General features: G+C 34.9%; 1 protein-coding gene across 16 annotated transcripts in view; it reads left to right on the forward strand.

Annotated features, from left to right (window-relative positions):
- Positions 1–18,132, forward strand: part of LOC144959730 (protein Aster-B-like) — an 80,299-nt gene extending 62,167 nt beyond the window's left edge. For all 16 annotated transcript variants that reach the window (XM_078892426.1, XM_078892421.1, XM_078892419.1 and 13 more), the window contains 10 exons: positions 4,874–5,174; positions 6,031–6,174; positions 8,460–8,584; positions 10,250–10,442; positions 11,415–11,468; positions 12,425–12,631; positions 13,024–13,090; positions 14,932–15,045; positions 16,455–16,575; positions 17,986–18,132. In XM_078892426.1, coding sequence (XP_078748552.1) covers positions 4,874–5,174; positions 6,031–6,174; positions 8,460–8,584; positions 10,250–10,442; positions 11,415–11,468; positions 12,425–12,631; positions 13,024–13,090; positions 14,932–15,045; positions 16,455–16,575; positions 17,986–18,060 — 1,401 coding nt within the window. In that variant the 3' untranslated portion in view covers positions 18,061–18,132. The remainder of the gene's footprint in view (positions 1–4,873; positions 5,175–6,030; positions 6,175–8,459; positions 8,585–10,249; positions 10,443–11,414; positions 11,469–12,424; positions 12,632–13,023; positions 13,091–14,931; positions 15,046–16,454; positions 16,576–17,985) is intronic.
- Positions 18,133–18,741: the final 609 nt, after the last annotated feature.

Below are 18,741 nucleotides of genomic sequence, written 5' to 3' on the forward strand. Positions count from 1 at the left end.
GGTTAGATGGGGTTTTAAATAGTATTGAGAGTGTATGAGGTTAGTGGGTTTAAATAGTATATGAGATTGTATGAGGTTGAGCAGGGTTTTAAATAGTATATGAGAGTGTATGAGGTTAGATGGGGTTTTAAATAGTATATGAGAGTGTATGAGGTTAGATGGGGTTTTAAATAGTATATGAGATTGTATGAGGTTAGATGGGGTTTTAAATAGTATATGACAGTGTATGAGGTTAGATGGGGTTTTAAATAGTATATGACAGTGTATGAGTTAGAGCAGGTTTTAAATAGTATATGCAGTGTATGAAGTTAGATGGGGTTTTAAATAGTATATGAGAGTGTATGAGGTTAGAGCAGGGTTTTAAATAGTATATGACAGTGTATGAGGTTAGATGGGGTTTTAAATAGTATATGACAGTGTATGAGGTTAGAGCAGGGTTTTAAATAGTATATGAGAGTGTATGAGGTTAGAGCAGGGTTTTAAATAGTATATGAGAGTGTATGAGGTTAGAGCAGGGTTTTAAATAGTATATGAGAGTGTATGAGGTTAGATGGGGTTTTAAATAGTATATGAGAGTGTATGAGGTTAGAGCAGGGTTTTAAATAGTATATGACAGTGTATGAGGTTAGATGGGGTTTTAAATAGTATATGAGAGTGTATGAGGTTAGATGGGGTTTTAAATAGTATATGAGAGTGTATGAGGTTAGAGGGGGTTTTAAATAGTATATGAAGTGTATGAGGTTAGAGCGGGGTTTTAAATAGTATGTGACAGTGTATGAGGTTAGATAGGGTTTTAAATAGTATATGAGAGTGTATGAGGTTAGAATGGGTTTTAAATAGTATATGACAGTGTATGAGGTTAGAGCAGGGTTTTAAATAGTATATGACAGTGTATGAGGTTAGAGCAGGTTTTTAAATAGTATATGACAGTGTATGAGGTTAGAGCAGGGTTTTAAATAGTATATGACAGTGTATGAGGTTAGATGGGGTTTTAAATAGTATATGACAGTGTATGAGGTTAGAGCAGGGTTTTAAATAGTATATGACAGTGTATGAGGTTAGAGCAGGGTTTTAAATAGTATATGACAGTGTATGAGGTTAGAGCAGGGTTTTAAATAGTATATGACAGTGTATGAGGTTAGATGGGGTTTTAAATAGTATATGACAGTGTATGAGGTTAGATGGGGTTTTAAATAGTATATGACAGTGTATGAGGTTAGAGGGTTTTAAATAGTATATGACAGTGTATGAGGTTAGATCAGGGTTTTAAATAGTATATGACAGTGTATGAGGTTAGAGCGGGTTTTAAATAGTATATGACAGTGTATGAGGTTAGAGCGGTGTTTTAAATAGTATATGAGAGTGTATGAGGTTAGAGCAGGGTTTTAAATAGTATAGACAGTGTATGAGGTTAGAGCGGGTTTTAAATAGTATATGACAGTGTATGAGGTTAGATGGGGTTTTAAATAGTATATGAGAGTGTATGAGGTTAGATGGGGTTTTAAATAGTATATGACAGTGTATGAGGTTAGATGGGGTTTTAAATAGTATATGAGAGTGTATGAGGTTAGAGCAGGGTTTTAAATAGTATATGAGAGTGTATGAGGTTAGAGCAGGGTTTTAAATAGTATATGAGAGTGTATGAGGTTAGAGCAGGGTTTTAAATAGTATATGAGAGTGTATGAGGTTAAATGGGGTTTTAAATAGTATATGAGAGTGTATGAGGTTAGATGGGGTTTTAAATAGTATATGACAGTGTATGAGGTTAGATGGGGTTTTAAATAGTATATGACAGTGTATGAGGTTAGATGGGGTTTTAAATAGTATATGACAGTGTATGAGGTTAGAGCAGGGTTTTAAATAGTATATGACAGTGTATGAGGTTAGATGGGTTTTAAATAGCATATGACAGTGTATGAGGTTAGATGGGGTTTTTAAATAGTATATGACAGTGTATGAGGTTAGATGGGGTTTTAAATAGTATATGACAGTGTATGAGGTTAGAGCAGGGTTTTAAATAGTATATGACAGTGTATGAGGTTAGATGGGGTTTTAAATAGTATATGACAGTGTATGAGGTTAGATGGGGTTTTAAATAGTATATGACAGTGTATGAGGTTAGAGCAGGGTTTTAAATAGTATATGAGAGTGTATGAGGTTAGAGCGGGTTTTAAATAGTATATGACGTGTATGAGGTTAGAGCGGGTTTTAAATAGTATATGACAGTGTATGAGGTTAGAGCGGGTTTTAAATAGTATATGACAGTGTATGAGGTTAGATGGGTTTTAAATAGTATATGACAGTGTATGAGGTTAGATGGGGTTTTAAATAGTATATGACAGTGTATGAGGTTAGAGCAGGGTTTTAAATAGTATATGACAGTGTATGAGGTTAGATCAGGGTTTTAAATAGTATATGACAGTGTATGAGGTTAGATGGGGTTTTAAATAGTATATGACAGTGTATGAGGTTAGATGGGGTTTTAAATAGTATATGAGAGTGTATGAGGTTAGATGGGGTTTTAAATAGTATATGACAGTGTATGAGGTTAGAGCAGGGTTTTAATAGTATATGACAGTGTATGAGGTTGAGGGTTTTAAATGTATATGACAGTGTATGAGGTTAGATCGGGTTTTAAATAGTATATGACAGTGTATGAGGTTAGATGGGGTTTTAAATAGTATATGAGAGTGTATGAGGTTAGATGGGGTTTTAAATAGTATATGAGAGTGTATGAGGTTAGATGGGGTTTTAAATAGTATATGACAGTGTATGAGGTTAGAGCAGGGTTTTAAATAGTATATGACAGTGTATGAGGTTAGAGCAGGGTTTTAAATAGTATATGAGAGTGTATGAGGTTAGATGGGGTTTTAAATAGTATATGAGAGTGTATGAGGTTAGATGGGGTTTTAAATAGTATATGACAGTGTATGAGGTTAGATGGGGTTTTAAATAGTATATGACAGTGTATGAGGTTAGAGCAGGGTTTTAAATAGTATATGACAGTGTATGAGGTTAGATCGGGTTTTAAATAGTATATGACAGTGTATGAGGTTAGATGGGGTTTTAAATAGTATATGACAGTGTATGAGGTTAGATGGGGTTTTAAATAGTATATGACAGTGTATGAGGTTAGAGCAGGGTTTTAAATAGTATATGAGAGTGTATGAGGTTAGAGCTGGGTTTTGAATAGTATATGAGATTGTATGGGGTTAGAGCGGGGTTTTAGATTATGACAGTTTGAAATTGGAGACATGTGATATTAACTAACCCTTCGCAGACAGGGTCCGGTTTGACTCGAACATTTGACTAAATTTTACTGCTGCCAAATAGAGTTAGCGTTCATTATGTAAATTGTTAAATGATAAAGGCGAACACAGATAATGGAATTGATTTTGATTGAAACATTGTGAACATTGTGTATCTTTGTTCAATAACGGTTCGAATGAATTTGTTAGTATTTGCTATCGACAATTGGTAGCCTCCTCTATTCTTTTTATAATTGGCTATCTTGTATTGAAGACCATAAACACTCAATTTCATTGACGTCATTTTTTGATATTTATTAGTCTATCTAGCTCGGAGAGGAGATGGATGACATTGAGCTATACAAACATTGTGTATTTGTTCAATAGCAGTTCGGATGAATTTGTTTGTATTGTTAGTATTTGTTATCAACAATACTCTTCAACAGTCGTATGATACTTCCTTCCTAATGACGCATGGTAACCTAGTAACACTGGCTCTAAACTATCGGAACAATGGCGGACGCCCGTATGAAATATTTCCCCGGCGAGCATAAAAGCGTATTCAGAGGAAAAAAAACAACATAAATTTGATCATGTTTGGACTTTTGAACATTCTGATCACAAGGCATATGAAAAGTTCTAGCCAGCATGAAGAATAAAAAGTAATTATTTTCTTTGTTTAGAACCAAGATGGCCGCCGTTGCCGGGCGGCGTGACATCATACTATTGAATCCAATTGGAAGCCTCCTCTATTCTTTTGATGATGATGATGATGTGATGACTGAAACCTAATGCGCATTGTCATTACTTATTTATAGTGGAAAGTGGTTCGCTTATGAGTTAAGACAAAATAGAAAATTTTGAATCGTATGATATTCTGTACCGTTCTTGAAGTGAAAGGGTTAATAGATTTGTATACTATACAATATCAAATGGCTTATTTGATTCATTGAAATCAGATATGTAGTTCTCCTGGTTTGCTGTCATAATATTCACTGATGTTCTGTATTGATTTAACTAATGGAGATGAATATTTAACATTGTTTTTTGTTTTGTTGTTTTGTTTTGTTTTTGTTTTTGTTTTTTGTTTTTTTTTATATTCTTTTTTTTTTTCTTTTTTCTTTTTTTTTGGTATTATATTTGTCTCTTTATTGTTGATTTTTTTGTTTTGTTTGCTTGTTCGCTTTTGATATTTTTTTTCTGTAAATAATGATCATTATTTCATCATAAATTATTTTTAAATTACTGCACAAGGTCAGAAAACTCGTCAACAACTGATTGTTGGTCACCCCCCACTTCCCCCCACTCCCACTCTCACCCTGAAGAGTTGAAAGAAGGAAGTGAGTCGTTGTTCACGATGCATTGAGCTAAACGTTCAGAATTCAAACAGTATATCGTTTTTTATTTTTTAAAAAATTTTCTATATTTTATTTTTATTTGTCTGTTTTTCTGAGTAAACTTAAAACCTAAATTTTTATATTTAGATTTTAGTAAGGGGTATGAAAAGCGAGTTAGTTTGTGTATGCGCATTAATTCTAGCTGATGCTAATGTTTTTGGAGTTACAATGTCATATATAAAATTTCATGATTTTATAATTTGTAATATTTGCTCCTCCATCATACAGGAACTTGATGGCATGGATACATCTACAGAAGTGACCTCTGCCTTGAATTCTGATACCACCACACATCGAAGTGGTGGTGGTGGAGGTGGTGGAGTAGGAGGAGGTGGCGGCGGTGGTGGAGGAGGTGGCGGTGGTGGCGGCGGTGGCAGCAACAATGAAGACACAGATGCCCTCGTCTCGGATGAGGTTTTCAACAACCACACCCCTCCCTCCCCGACATCGGCCAACCCTCCTCCACCCATCCCTTCTTCGTCCAAAGAGGAGAGTGGGAAATTCATCGACTCCAGTGACGATAGCGAAGGTTGGTTTGTTTGATTGCATGGATAATGTTTTAGGATTCTTGCATTTGCTTTGTGAGTTATTTTTAAAGCAACACTTCATGTCATGGGCTTGTGAGTGAGTTTTATTGCGCGGTAAAAAAGAAAAATACAAAGAAAACAAAAATTCTAAAAAGTCAGCCTGCCTTGACTGGGGGTCAAACCTAAGACTTCCTGAATAACGATTATAGAAACAGTGCCAAAGAAAAAATACAAAGAAAAAAAAAATCCTAAAAAATTCAGCCTGCCTTGACTGGGGGGTCCAACCTAAGACTTCCTGAATAAGGATAATACTGGTTACACTTGTCGAGGCAGGCTGATTTTTACATTTTTTTTAAAGTGTATTTTTTTTGTATTGTTTTTTATTTTTTTCTGCTCTATCAATTACTGTTTCATAAATGATGTCATTATTCTCTGAAATACTTATTAGAAGACTCCAGTGCTAAACGTACGTAATTCACACTTTCATGATTTGTGGATATTCTGTTAAACAGTGAAAGCATAATTATCTCAGTCACTAACCAATTATTTTCTAGATAAACATAATCCAAGTCCCTTATCTCCATACAAGAACTTTATTTTTTGTATACACTTTCAAGCCAAATCAAAATGTTAACCTTCATTTTTTTTTTTTTGTTTTTTTTTTTTCAAAACCAACTTCCTGTGCCTTCAGTACTTTAATCACTAGACTGTTCTTAAAGAATAAAAAAACAAAAAACAAAAAGAAAGCAATTATACCTACATCAATGACAGAAAAGACATTTGTATCAAAGTTTCTGGTTATTTAAAAAAAAAAAAAAAATTTCTTCTTTTCCTTTTATTTATGTTTTTTTTTTTCAGGTGAAGTGCTATGCCGTGGTCACGAGCATTTAGAAAAACTTTACATGGACGAAGTGTTCAACTTAAATATAGACACAATTTTTACTTGTCTTTTTACCGACTGTGATTTCTTTAGGACATTTGTCAAGTCAAGAAAGACTTTCGGTAAGTTGTATACATCTTATTGATGCTCTTTGTCATTGTTTTATTTTATTTTTTTTTACAAAATCTGCTTATTTATTTATTGTGTTATTTTTAAAAAAACATCTTAACCATGGTAAGCGGATATATCCCTTATATAATATGTTTTCCATTTCCACGTTGTTGTCTGTCTTTGCTCTTTTTTGGGTTTTTTTTTTTTCCTGGCCCTGACTGGGATTCTTTAATGGGAGGGAGGCAGTTAAATGTATAAACCTTCTTTTGATAGTTATTTCGTTTCCTTGTAAACAAAGCTCTTTGTCATGTAGTATTATACATATTAGTTTTGAATATATTGTATTTTGTAACCATTTGAGTTTATCCTTGTTCCCAGTTCCCCTTTGTGCGGGTGGTTGGTTGGGAGCATCACACTTGAATCATATACCTATGATGTTCGCATGGGTGTACGATCCGATAGTGATGTCGTTTCTTCTTCTCTTTACTAGCCTATCCTGCTTCTTTGGTTTGTGATTGTATTTTTGACAGGGGATATTTTTTTTTCTGTAAATCTTCTGCCTGTTTGTTCTTGGTTATTTATAATTTAGCTTATGATATCTTTAGGTTATGATTTTGATTTACATTTGTACTATTTTTGTTAGATTGCTTGTTTTTTTGTTTCAGCGGTCTCTCATATAACCTCAATTGTGTTGGAAGAGACCTAAAGCAACAAACAAACAAAAAAACAAACAAAAAAAAAGCTCTTTGTCATGTCGTATTATACATATTAGTTTTGAATATATTGTATTTTGTAACCATTTGAGTTTATCCTTGTTCCCAGTTCCCCTTTGTCTTACTTTCTCTTGGGTGCTTTAATTGTAATTCTAGAAGTTTTTACTATCCCATTTTCTTCCTTTTTACTGGCGTTGATATAACCTAAATGTGTTGCAAGCGCCGTAAAACCCTTAAAAACAAAAACAAAAAACATTATCCTTTCTTTGCTTGACCTGGGTCTGACTTTTGGGTCATCATGGAATTGCTTGTTGAATGTTCTGTTCCCTATTTGAATCAATACCCTTTTCTGGGTGGGCTCTTTTGTCCTCTTATATAGCGGTCAGGGAGGCACTTCCTGTGTCTTTTTGTCTTGAATTGAGATTACTTGGTTTTGTTCTGACCTGGGAGGGAAACGGTCAAGTGTATAGTTGTAGTTGTGGGAGATTAAAAAAAAACAAAACTTGTAAATCGTCGTTCTTTGTTTGTAGTTATACTTTATGTTGTGGATATCATGATTTGTAAACATTCGATTGTATTCCTCTGAGAGGGATCCTGTGCTTGTGTCTGGATTAGACTTTTAGGTGACCTCAAACCATATACATTGATAATGCACTCTCGGAATCTTCACCTGTTTCCCATTTCGAACCATACCCCTGTGTCTTACTATTTCTGATGTGCTTTTAATTTTAAATCTAGAATCTCATTTAATCCTTTTGACTGGCGCTCAAATGACCTATGTGTGTTACAATCACCGTAAAACCTTTAATGACGGGACAGCGTGGCTCAGCGGTATGGTCTTTGATTCATACCTGAAAGGTAACGAGTTCAACTACCCGCCGCGTTGTGTGGTCTTAAGCAAGTCACCTAGCCTTAGCTCACTTTGCGGCCCTGCACTGCGGCTGATGCCTGAGTTATTCCAGTCTTCCTTTGGAACTGACCCTAAAGAAAAATTCCCCCCTAGGGACGAAAAGGAAATTTATTATTATTATTACTATTTTTTATTAAACAAACAAACAAGCCCCTTTGTCTTATATTGTCTTTGCTACTTTTAACTTCAGATCGACTACTTTTCCTCTATCATCTTCTGTTTTACTGGCGCTGAAACGACCGAATAGTGTTGCAAGAGCCATAAATCCCCTAAAAACAAATAAACAAACATGGTACCGGCTATGTGGTCCGATGGTATGACACTTGCTTTCAGACTGGATCGTCCGAGGTTTGCATCTCACTCTGAATGGCACATAGTTGAGTCCTTGGAAAAGGGGGGGGGGGGTGTTGTTCACAGCGTTGCCTCTGTCGGAAAAAAATTGTGATATCACCTAAAAGATGTCATGTCTCGTTAAGAGTTGCTGTTGGCTTGGGACCCTTTCTAAATCACTTTTTGCATTTTTTGGAGACAATGCGCTGTATAAAAACTCAAATATAACATTGTTAAAAAATTGTCAAAGATAACTCTTCTTCTGTATTGCTCATTAAGCAGAAAAAAAAGAACTTTTTTAATGTAAAAATATTTCCATGATTATAATCTCCCAACTCTTCAGATTTAAATTTACCTCCATGGGAAGAAGAGGTGGATGACAATGGAAACAAAATCCGAAATATCACTTATACTCTCACCTTGAATAACTCCATCGGACCTAAAACATCTCCCACTACAGAAAAACAGGTTTGTAGTTATGTCCCTTTTATATTGTCCAAGAGGATGCAAAATTTATCTACCATTGGGTGAAGCAAAATATTAAGAGTTGTTTAGTGTGTTCTACAATATCCACTTGCTCTACATGGCATTGACTTGAAATCTTTGGTCTATCTACTATTGTAGAAAATGGTAGGGCCTGCCTGAAGCCGGTGATCAGTGAAAATACTAACGAAAGAGTGAAAATGGAGAGGCTTCGTATGGGAACAAAACAGACATTGTACGTTTCGAGTACAAACCCTTCATCAGCACAACAATACACAAATTCATGTGGAAAGGAAAACAAATAAAATAAAATGCAAAATAACTTGTATCGTCTGTACTCAATGGTGGTTGCAGTTTGAATGAAACACATGCAGTGAAATTGGGTACGTACGATACAAGTTATCTTGGATTTTACTTGATTTGATTTCCACGTTAATTTGTGTATTGTTGTGTCCATTGTCTGTTTTGGTCCTGACATTCAACGTTTGACCTGGTTTAGAGTCTTGTTGTTAATGCCACAAAGTTGAGGCCCAGAAAAATGAATAATTAATAGATACATTTAAGAAATAATTTATTTTATTCATCTGCAAATAAAAATATTCTTTACAAATATTCTCTCACTGTACTTTGGTGTAAAATGAGTACTAGGCCGGTAACAAAATGCTCTGTCTAAAATGAAATTGTAAGAGCGCCTATGGCAGGAAGTGGAGAGGACAGTCCAGAATCGTGTCCAGTCGAGGGGTGTTGTTGATAGCCTATGCTCCCGGAGGAGTGAAAGGCCTATGCAAGTAAGCCTACAGGTGGCTACTTTGTCCTATATATTAAGTGTTGTTCTTGGCTTATGACCCATGCTAAGGTGCTTTGAGCACATCTGTGACCCCGTGCCACCTCTCTCAAAGCAATAGTATGTCAGGGTGAGTTAGTTACTGGAAATTGAATCTACAGCCACAAATATGAAACTTGGGTATAATGTCACTTCGTTATTGTGGAGAATTAATACTATTCAGTGCATAGAAAAAGCTGAAAAGTTCTCATCATTTAATTTCTGAATTCACTTTTTTGATCAGGTCCATCCCGACATAATACCAGTTTTAGATTATGGGTTACCTTTATTGGCTCCTGTGCTGTATATTTTTTTTAAAAAGCTCATGTTTAGCTGTGTCACTTAATATTGTTAATGGCGATGCAAGATCTATCTAACAACGGTAAAAACAAATCCCCTTAGTTCAGTGTTATTCCTTAAATCACACCCTACTCACACTGGCATTGCCATTGAACACTTCTCCCCACCTCCCCCAATGGCATTTATGAGGTGTAAATGATATGAAATTGAATATAAGCTTCAATTTAATTACAAAAACAGATCAAATGAATGTTTCGGGTTTCTCCTTTATCAACAGAACAGGATGAATGAAACACTTCAGATGAATGAGATACTGTGGTAGAGGCGTTGTTAACAATGATTGAAGCTTACATTCATTTTCATATTATTTATTTTTTCGAGCTTCGAGCAGCCACATTTACATTTATGAGGTATAAAACTCTTTAGAGTCATTTAAAAAATCCATCAATAAATTCTCGAAATTTGCTGACCTTTTTTATTTTTTTATTTTTTATTTTTTTCTTTCATTTTTTTTTTCAATCGATCAGATCTGCTACAGTTACAGCCAGCCTGGTCGTATTTACCACATTGACTGTGAGACTTGCAATGGAGGGATTCCGTACTCGGAGTCATTCTACGTCATCTTGCGTTACTGTATGACTCGCGTGACTCCCGTACGCTGCAGATTGGTCATGACGGCAGAATTGAAATACAGAAAACACATCATGGGAATGTTTAAAGGTTGGTTTCGATGATTGAATATCTATTTGCCTTTTTTTCTTTTTTTTTTCACAAATGCTTTGCTTTGTTTTGTTTTGTTTTGGTTTTTATTCAAATTGTGAATTTACACTCAAATCTATCAGAATAGTTATTGATCCTCGCAACAACTGTATTATAAGCTTGGTCTATTCTTACAAGGGGCAGCAGGGGGAGGGGGAAGTGCATTGGTTTGTTTTATCAATTTCTTAAGAAGGATTTGAGTTTGAGTTTACAGATTTGTTTTTTTTTTTTGTGTTGTTTTTTTTTTGTTAAATGGTTTTGAATGTTTTTTTCCCCGTTTTTTGGGGGGTTTTTTTTCGTTTATTTGTTTGTTTGTTTAGTTTTGCTTAAGGGGGGGGGGGGGGGGGGTTCATGGCCCAAGAAAGTCAAGAGAGTTACCACCAGTAACATTTATTTTTGCTTATTATTTTATTTTAATTTTTGTCTGAACTGTATTTCAAATTGGATTCCCTACATCTGTTCCAAAGTCTCTTTAGCCAGCGATCCATTGAAATTAAGGGTGCATTTTGGGTTGATACGAATTTTCCAATATTGCTCATGACAGGTGTGGAGTTCAGTCAGTTGATCACTGAAATGAGATGTCAATTTTATTTTTATTTTAGAATCTGCATTGTGGGTTCGTTCTGCCCTAATTGGGTGGTTTGTTGAAATATGAATCTGGTGGAAATTTCTTTCAAATATAACAGAAAACCGTCCAAAGGGTGATTGCTTTGTTTTGTATTGTGATTAAAGGACATCATTTATACATCGTAGCACATGATAACAGTCATAAGATCAGAAGTTAACAAGCTGATCAATGGTTTAAATAAATATTTTATAATTCTTTTTCAGAACAAGTTTTCATATTTGTTTGTGTTTCTAAAAATCATTAATTAGCGACATTGAATTGCAAATCTGAGGATCTTTAACAAAGTAATTTTTTCTCTTTTGCAGGAATGATAGAGAAGAGTGCAGTCAATGGTCTCACAGATTACTGTCGACAGCTATGTAAGTACTTTTTGTGTTTGTTTTTTTTAAGTGAATAGTGAGCTGTTAGAAGCAGTGGATTGGGAAAAGCAATGGACAAAATGTCGATTAAAAAAAAAAAAAAGAATACCAAACACTGAAAATATTAGGCTTAAAATTCTTCTTCAGCTAATAACTAAAACAATAAAAACTTTAATATACCGCTGTCTGGATTGTAAGAGATCTATTCTCTTGTTTACAGTTTTTGTTATTGTCTGAAGAAGGGTTTTGAGCCCGAAACTTTTCATGTCCGGTACTTCATTCTTTTTCCATGCAGTTTGTTTTTTTAAAAAAAATTTGTCTCCCTTATTATATTAGCATCCAAAATACAAAATTATTCAGCTCTTTTTTTTACTTTCCCTTGTGTGCTTTTAATTGTCAATCTAGATTCTAGTAGACTCTCATTTTCTTCCTCTTTAATGGGGTTGATGTGTCTCGCAAGTGCTGTATAATCCTTAAAAAAAGCAAACAAAACATCAAATAAATTTAATTTACGCTGCTGGTTTATCATTGTTTTAGGCAGAATTTATTGCTGGGGTCCATGAGTAACTTGATTCAGAAATAATTATCTGATTTTCATGTCATATATAAAAATAAAAACAACAGCTTCAAAAAAGAACAAAACACCCAGCACCAAACATTCACGCTCAAAACCCTTCTTAAACCAAAAACAAAAAATAGTTATAGTGTTGATACATTATGCGGAATTCAGACTGGTGTCTGAAAAGTTCTTTGTTCATCTAGTCAGCAGTTACAATTAAATTGCGTCCAAAAGTTCAAGAAAAATACAATCTCAAATCTTTTTATTTTTAAAAAAATTATCGTTCTGCTTTGTCTGGCACCGTTGCATACACACTTTTTCAATTTTCTTGTTCATGGGCTTATGAAAGAAAACAACAAAAGAAACGCTTCAATTGTTTTTTTCTACTTACTTCCAGCCGTCCATCTAAGAAGAGAGGCAGAGAGACTGGAGTCAATAGCAACGGGTCACCAGGCCCAAGTTGGTATGACCTTGACCTCACAAACGGCAGGTCACCACAAGAGGAAGGTCAGGAAGAAAAGGGTGAAACAGCACGCCAATGTCATGGATTCGCCAAACAGACAGACAGACACACCAACATCCATACCACCATCGCCTACCAAGAGTGAGTTTGGGCAAGATGGTGATGTTAGATTAGGGTTGGGAGAGGGAAATTGAATTGGGGGGGGGGGGGGGGGAAAGAGGGAAAGGAGGGATTGATGAAGATGTTGATATTTATTAAATTAAGGAGGGGGGAGAGGTAGTCAAGATATTTATATTAGATTATTGGTGGAGGGGGGGGGGGGGGGGGCTAGAAAAAAAGAACAATTTTTGTGTACATTTACAAGAATTGAGTTTTGGATAGAGTAATATTATGGTACTTTTAATACTTAAAATAAACAAAAACATTTGTTTTCATTCCAATTGTTTTTACCTTATTTAAAACTTGACAGTACAGGTTTGATTTCATTCCACTCTTATAGTTTCCATGATGAATTATCTCCTGTCCCCTTACAGGTTCCAGCCACGAAGACAGGTTGTTGGAGCTCAACGCTCACACATTAGTCAGGATCATTGTTGTAATGTAAGTTTGAGAACTCTAAGCCTGGGTGGTGATCCTGACCTCCCATAGTGGGAAGGGAGGTACATACTGTGTCGTCTATCCCCTTATATCTGTTATCCAACATGCTTTCTGTCTTTGTCTTGGAATGAGATTACTTTGTTTTGTCCTGGCCCTCGTCGGGGCCCGGGCTGGGAGGGAAACAGTCAAATGCATAGTTATTGTTTTGGGAGATGATATTTTTTCCTTGTAAATCATCTCTATGTTATGTTTTATTATATTTGTTATTTTGAATGTATAATGTAGGCATTTGAGTGTATTCCTCTTTGTTGGATTTTGTGCTTGTGTCTGGGTGAGACTTTTAGGTGATCTCAAACTAAGTACACTGATAGTTTGCCATTGGAATCTACATCTGTTTCCTATTTGAACCTGTTACACTTTGTCTTACTTTTCCATCAAGTCCTTTTAATTGTACATCTAGAATGCTATAACTGTCCAATTTTCTTCCTTTTTACTGGCGCTGATATGACCTAATTGTGTTGCAAGCGCCGTAAAACGCTTAAAAACAAAAACAAAACAAACAACTCTAAACGTAGATAAACACTATATTCCTTTTATTAAGCACTGAAACAACAAAATTAAACGAGATTTTATTTAGCGCAATATCCACTAAATGTTCTCAAAGAGCTTCACAAAAGGTTCCTGATCAACAGCAACATGTAACACATAGAACGAGACATGATGCCTTTTAAGCGATATTACATTTTTTTTTTTTTCCGACAGAGACAAGGCTGTTAACAGCCACGTACTCATTTTACACCTGAGTATGGTGAGAGAATGTGAGTAAAGAGCATTTTCCAAGGACTCAACTATGTGCCGTGCGAGACTCGAACCCAGGACCTTCCGATCAAAAAGGGAGTGTGTGTCATACAACTAAATGTATGAGCATTTATATAGAACAATATCAACTTAACATGTTCAAAGCACTTTACAAGCCTTAGCTTCATAAATTAAACTGGGATTGTTTTTTTTTTTGTTTTTTTATTTTTTTTTATTTCATATAAATAAGCTGACCAATACAATTAACTTGGGTATTGGTCAAACTGTGATAGATTAGAATTAGCAGTATTCTGTCTTTCAAGGTATTGGTCAAACTGTGGTAGATTAGAATTAGCATTATTCTGTCTTTCAAGGTATTGGTCAAACTGTGGTAGATTAGAATTAGCATTATTCTGTCTTTCAAGGTATTGGTCAAACTGTGGTAGATTAGAATTAGCATTATTCTGTCTTTCAAGGTATTGGTCAAACTGTGGTAGATTAGAATTAGCATTATTCTGTCTTTCAAGGTATTGGTCAAACTGTGGTAGATTAGAATTAGCATTATTCTGTCTTTCAAGGTATTGGTCAAACTGTGGTAGATTAGAATTAGCATTATTCTGTCTTTCAAGGTATTGGTCAAACTGTGGTAGATTAGAATTAGCATTATTCTGTCTTTCAAGGTATTGGTCAAACTGTGGTAGATTAGAATTAGCATTATTCTGTCTTTCAAGGTATTGGTCAAACTGGGTAGATTAGAATTAGCATTATTCTGTCTTTCAAAGTATTGGTCAAACTGTGGTAGATTAGAATTAGCATTATTCTATCTTTCAAGGTATTGGTCAAACTGTGGTAGATTAGAATTAGCATTATTCTGTCTTTCAAGGTATTGGTCAAACTGTGATAGATTAGAATTAGCAGTATTCTGTCTTTCAATCCATTATTCTCTTTATTGTCTTCTTTATTCATTGAATCACTCAGTTCTTCATCTGATCATTTATTCACCCATTCTTCTTATCTGGTCATGTTTTTGTTTACTTCTTCCTCAGACTGGTGCTGTTGTTATTGTTCAATGCCGTCCTATTCTACAAGCTCTGGTCACTAGAAAGCTACGCTAGCTCCCTCTATGGAACTCCGTCACAGGAGTCTATAGACAACATTATGTAAGTCTTTGTGGAATTATGTTTTTGGCAAATTGTTGATAATAATAATATAGACTTTATTCGTCATAAAAAATGGAAATTCGTTTACAGACGTGGCATGCATAAAAAATGTATAAGCACAAAGTTGAGAATCTATGGCGACAATGTATATATGCAAATAGACAAAAATGTAAAAATATACAACCATTGTTATTGGCTGAGGGAGGGTTTTGAGCCTGTAATGTTCCTTGTTGGGCATTTTGTTATTTTTTGAAGCTGTTATTTTCTGTTTTTTATGTTTCTTTTTACAATCAACAGCTTTTACAGCTTTGTATTCAGCAATGCACATAACTGACATGGCTAATGGATAAGATCCTGAAAAAAAAATGAAAAAAATGTAGCTTTTATATAGTGCAATATTGACTAAGCATGCTCAAAGCGCTTTACAAGGGATCCCTAGCCAAAGACAACATTTAACATGTAGGATAAGGCATGACATCTGTTTTGGTGATATTACATTCGTATTTCCGACAGAGACAAAGCTATTAATGGGCAGGTGCTCATTTTACACCCGATTGAGAGAATTTGAGTAAATAGCCTTTTCCAAGGACTCAACTATGCTTCAAAGGTGAGCGTATTACCACAATATCAGATAGCAACACTAGGATCTCCCAGAATGCAATAGAAATGAGTATCTCAGATACTCTTAGTCTTAGGACACGTTGAACCTTGAGGTAGGTAAAGACCTGAAAAGGTTTGCATGAAACACAAATCAGAAAGAAAAATCAAGAAAAGAAATCATCCCCAAAAAATCAGCTGCCTGGATTTGTCACTTGGATATTGCCAACCTCGATTGAATAAGATGAGTGTGGCAGGAGTGAAGATCAGTTTTCATATATTCTGCAGTCGTCTTCAATGCAGTTTGGTGTTTAACTCTCCTTACCGGCCATTTTCAGGATTTTCCCCAAAACTTTACACCCAACTGACATAAAAATATATTTTTTATCACTCAAAACATAATAGCAGTAAGTTCTTGTGATAATTTCTTTAGCAAAACATGCTCTACAACACACTGTTCATTTTCTATAAATGTTGTGATGTACAAGAAAAATTTGAATAATAATAATGTTAGTTATAAATTATTTTCCTATAGTTGGTAAGGAGAGGGTTAAAATATTATAGGTATTTTCGTTTACAGCAAAAATCCAGATGACCCAATGATTTTTGTCTCAAGACTAGGTACAAAGGTACATTCACCTTTCCTCTATCAATTACTCCCCCTGTCCTCCATTTACTTGTTTATTTTTTTTTTTTTTTGGCACTTAGATATCCCTTATGTGTTGCAAGTACTGTTAAACTCTTTAAACTAACTTAAATTATTACATCTCACTCCTTGAGTTAATACATTATTTACTCGTTTCACAAACCAGGAAACAGCCAAGAACTCCAGAAGAGTGGAGTCATTTATTACTACAACAGAAAAGGTTACACGAGAGGGAAATCCAGAAATGGGAGGAAGTGTTGTCCACGTCTATCAGTATAGTGGACCAGGTTGGTCTCCCTTGTATTTATCAGTTTTAATTCTAAAATGACTTGGACTGATTTCCTTTCAAAATTTAATACTGCTTTCATTATTTAGGACTACATTTCATTAAGGGGCGGTTTGGGTCTTTTCTAAAAAAAATTTAATTACCTATATTGGGCGGTTTTAATCATTCTGTATCATCAATATAGGTTAAAAAACAACATTTATGGTGAAAAATTTTAATTACCTGTGTTGATACCCATTTTGCGATCTAATTTGGGGGTCTGACATCAAAAAATATAACAATCTTGTGGCAAACGTTCCACAAAAACTAATGAAGGAATGACCTCCATATTCTTCCCTCTTGTCAACATTGTACCAAAGTGTGTCACCATAGAGAGATTTTACGGCTTTAGCTTATGGAATTTTTATTAGATCATTACAAAGTTGAGAATCAAAATGTGATGACAAAATTGATGTAAAAAATTCAGATTTAGGATTATAATTTAAAATTCACAAATCTTATCAAAAATATCTCTCTATGGTGACACAATACATTATCTCTGTCATAACTGGAAAATTTCAGACAATTTCATTGAAGAGATTCTGAGAAACGTTTGACACAGTTTCCCATACCCTTAGAAAAATGACATATTGAGAAAATAGCAAAATGGCTTCCCGTTTTTCACACATTTCTTACTACCTGTACCATTTTCGACTGTGTATTTCGTGCCTTTATAGTCTACTTTAAGAATTTGGACTTCAATTATATTATTTCTAAGATAATAAAATATCATTGTCCACCAAAATGTCAAAATCAAATTTTTTGAAGGATTTCCCCTTAAGAGCTTTTAGATATTTTTTTTTTTATATAGCGCAATAACCACTAAATGTGCTCAAAGTGCTTTACAAGGAATCCCTGACCAACAGCAACATGTAGCATATAGAACGATACATGGTGCCTGTTAGGCGATGTTACCATTTTTCCGACAGAGACAATGCTGTTGACAGCCAGGTACTCATTTTACACCTGAGTACGAATGTGAGTAAAGAGTCTTTTCCAAGGAGTCAACCACCATTGAGTACAGAAGTTATTTTTAATTATACTTTATTTGTTTTCCACGTTTATTTGTGTATTGTTGTGCTGATGAAGGGTTTGTACCCGAAACGTCCATTGTCTGTTTTGTACCCATAAGAAGCCTTTCCATTTTCACTCTTTCATTAGTATTTTACGATCACTGGCTTCAGGCAGCCCTTACCGTATGAGACAATGGCAGTCATTGCAAAAAAAAAAAAAAATTCACACAAAAAATAACCAAGAAAAACATCCACAAAAAATCAAAGCCTACCATAATTTGTCACTTTGATAATTTCAGAAATTTTAGCTGGCGTTGAATTCAAACCTAAATTTTGTTTCCAATTTTCTCTATCTTCAGATGAAAATGTCTCTTGTAGATCTACGTCGTACACTCCGAGTGAGGACCTCGTCTCAACCATGGGAGGAATCATGATGTATTTTCTCATTGACTTTGACATCTCTCCGTCGATTCCAATCGAAATTTTCATGAAAAAAAAAAATAAAAGATCACAACTTCTGGGTACATCCGGCATGGGGCATGGCTTGGATGAGGTGTGCGTTGTGACGAACCTGTACGATATTGCTTTTGGATAATAAATTATAATGCCAGTTTGTTACTGACAGTAATTGTCATCGTATCACACGAACAAATGGACATTATATCCGTGAGATATCTGTACAACTGCCAAGGCAGGCTGTAGACAAGAAACAGACCACGTCGTTATTCATTGCCCTGTGATAAGCCTTGCTGGCGGTTAGGAGACATTCTTGAAAGCAGAGGATGAGTTCAGGGAATGGGTCCACAGTTTCCTGCTTGATGTCTTCTAGCCATACAATACTATCACTACTTAGGCTGTATAATATGAAGTTTGTTGATTCACAATGGATACAAAGCCTTATTTCACAAAGAATTAATAATTAAGGAACTCTGACCTATGAGTGTCGTGTTGGAATCTACCTTAGTTTTGCATGTCCGCATTTACAAACTCTCGTGTCTTTGAGCATTAGGCTAGTGGAAAGAGACGTCTGGATTCATCAGTAAAGAATAGTAAAATAAATAAACAATTGAACAGCATCAAAACACTTATCCACTTTTTAAAAAACCGACTAGCTT

The sequence above is a fragment of the Berghia stephanieae genome, chromosome 14 (genome assembly GCF_034508935.2).
Source record: "Berghia stephanieae isolate SIO BIC M18660-M18661 chromosome 14, UCSD_Bste_1.3, whole genome shotgun sequence".
Taxonomy (NCBI): domain Eukaryota; kingdom Metazoa; phylum Mollusca; class Gastropoda; order Nudibranchia; family Aeolidiidae; genus Berghia; species Berghia stephanieae.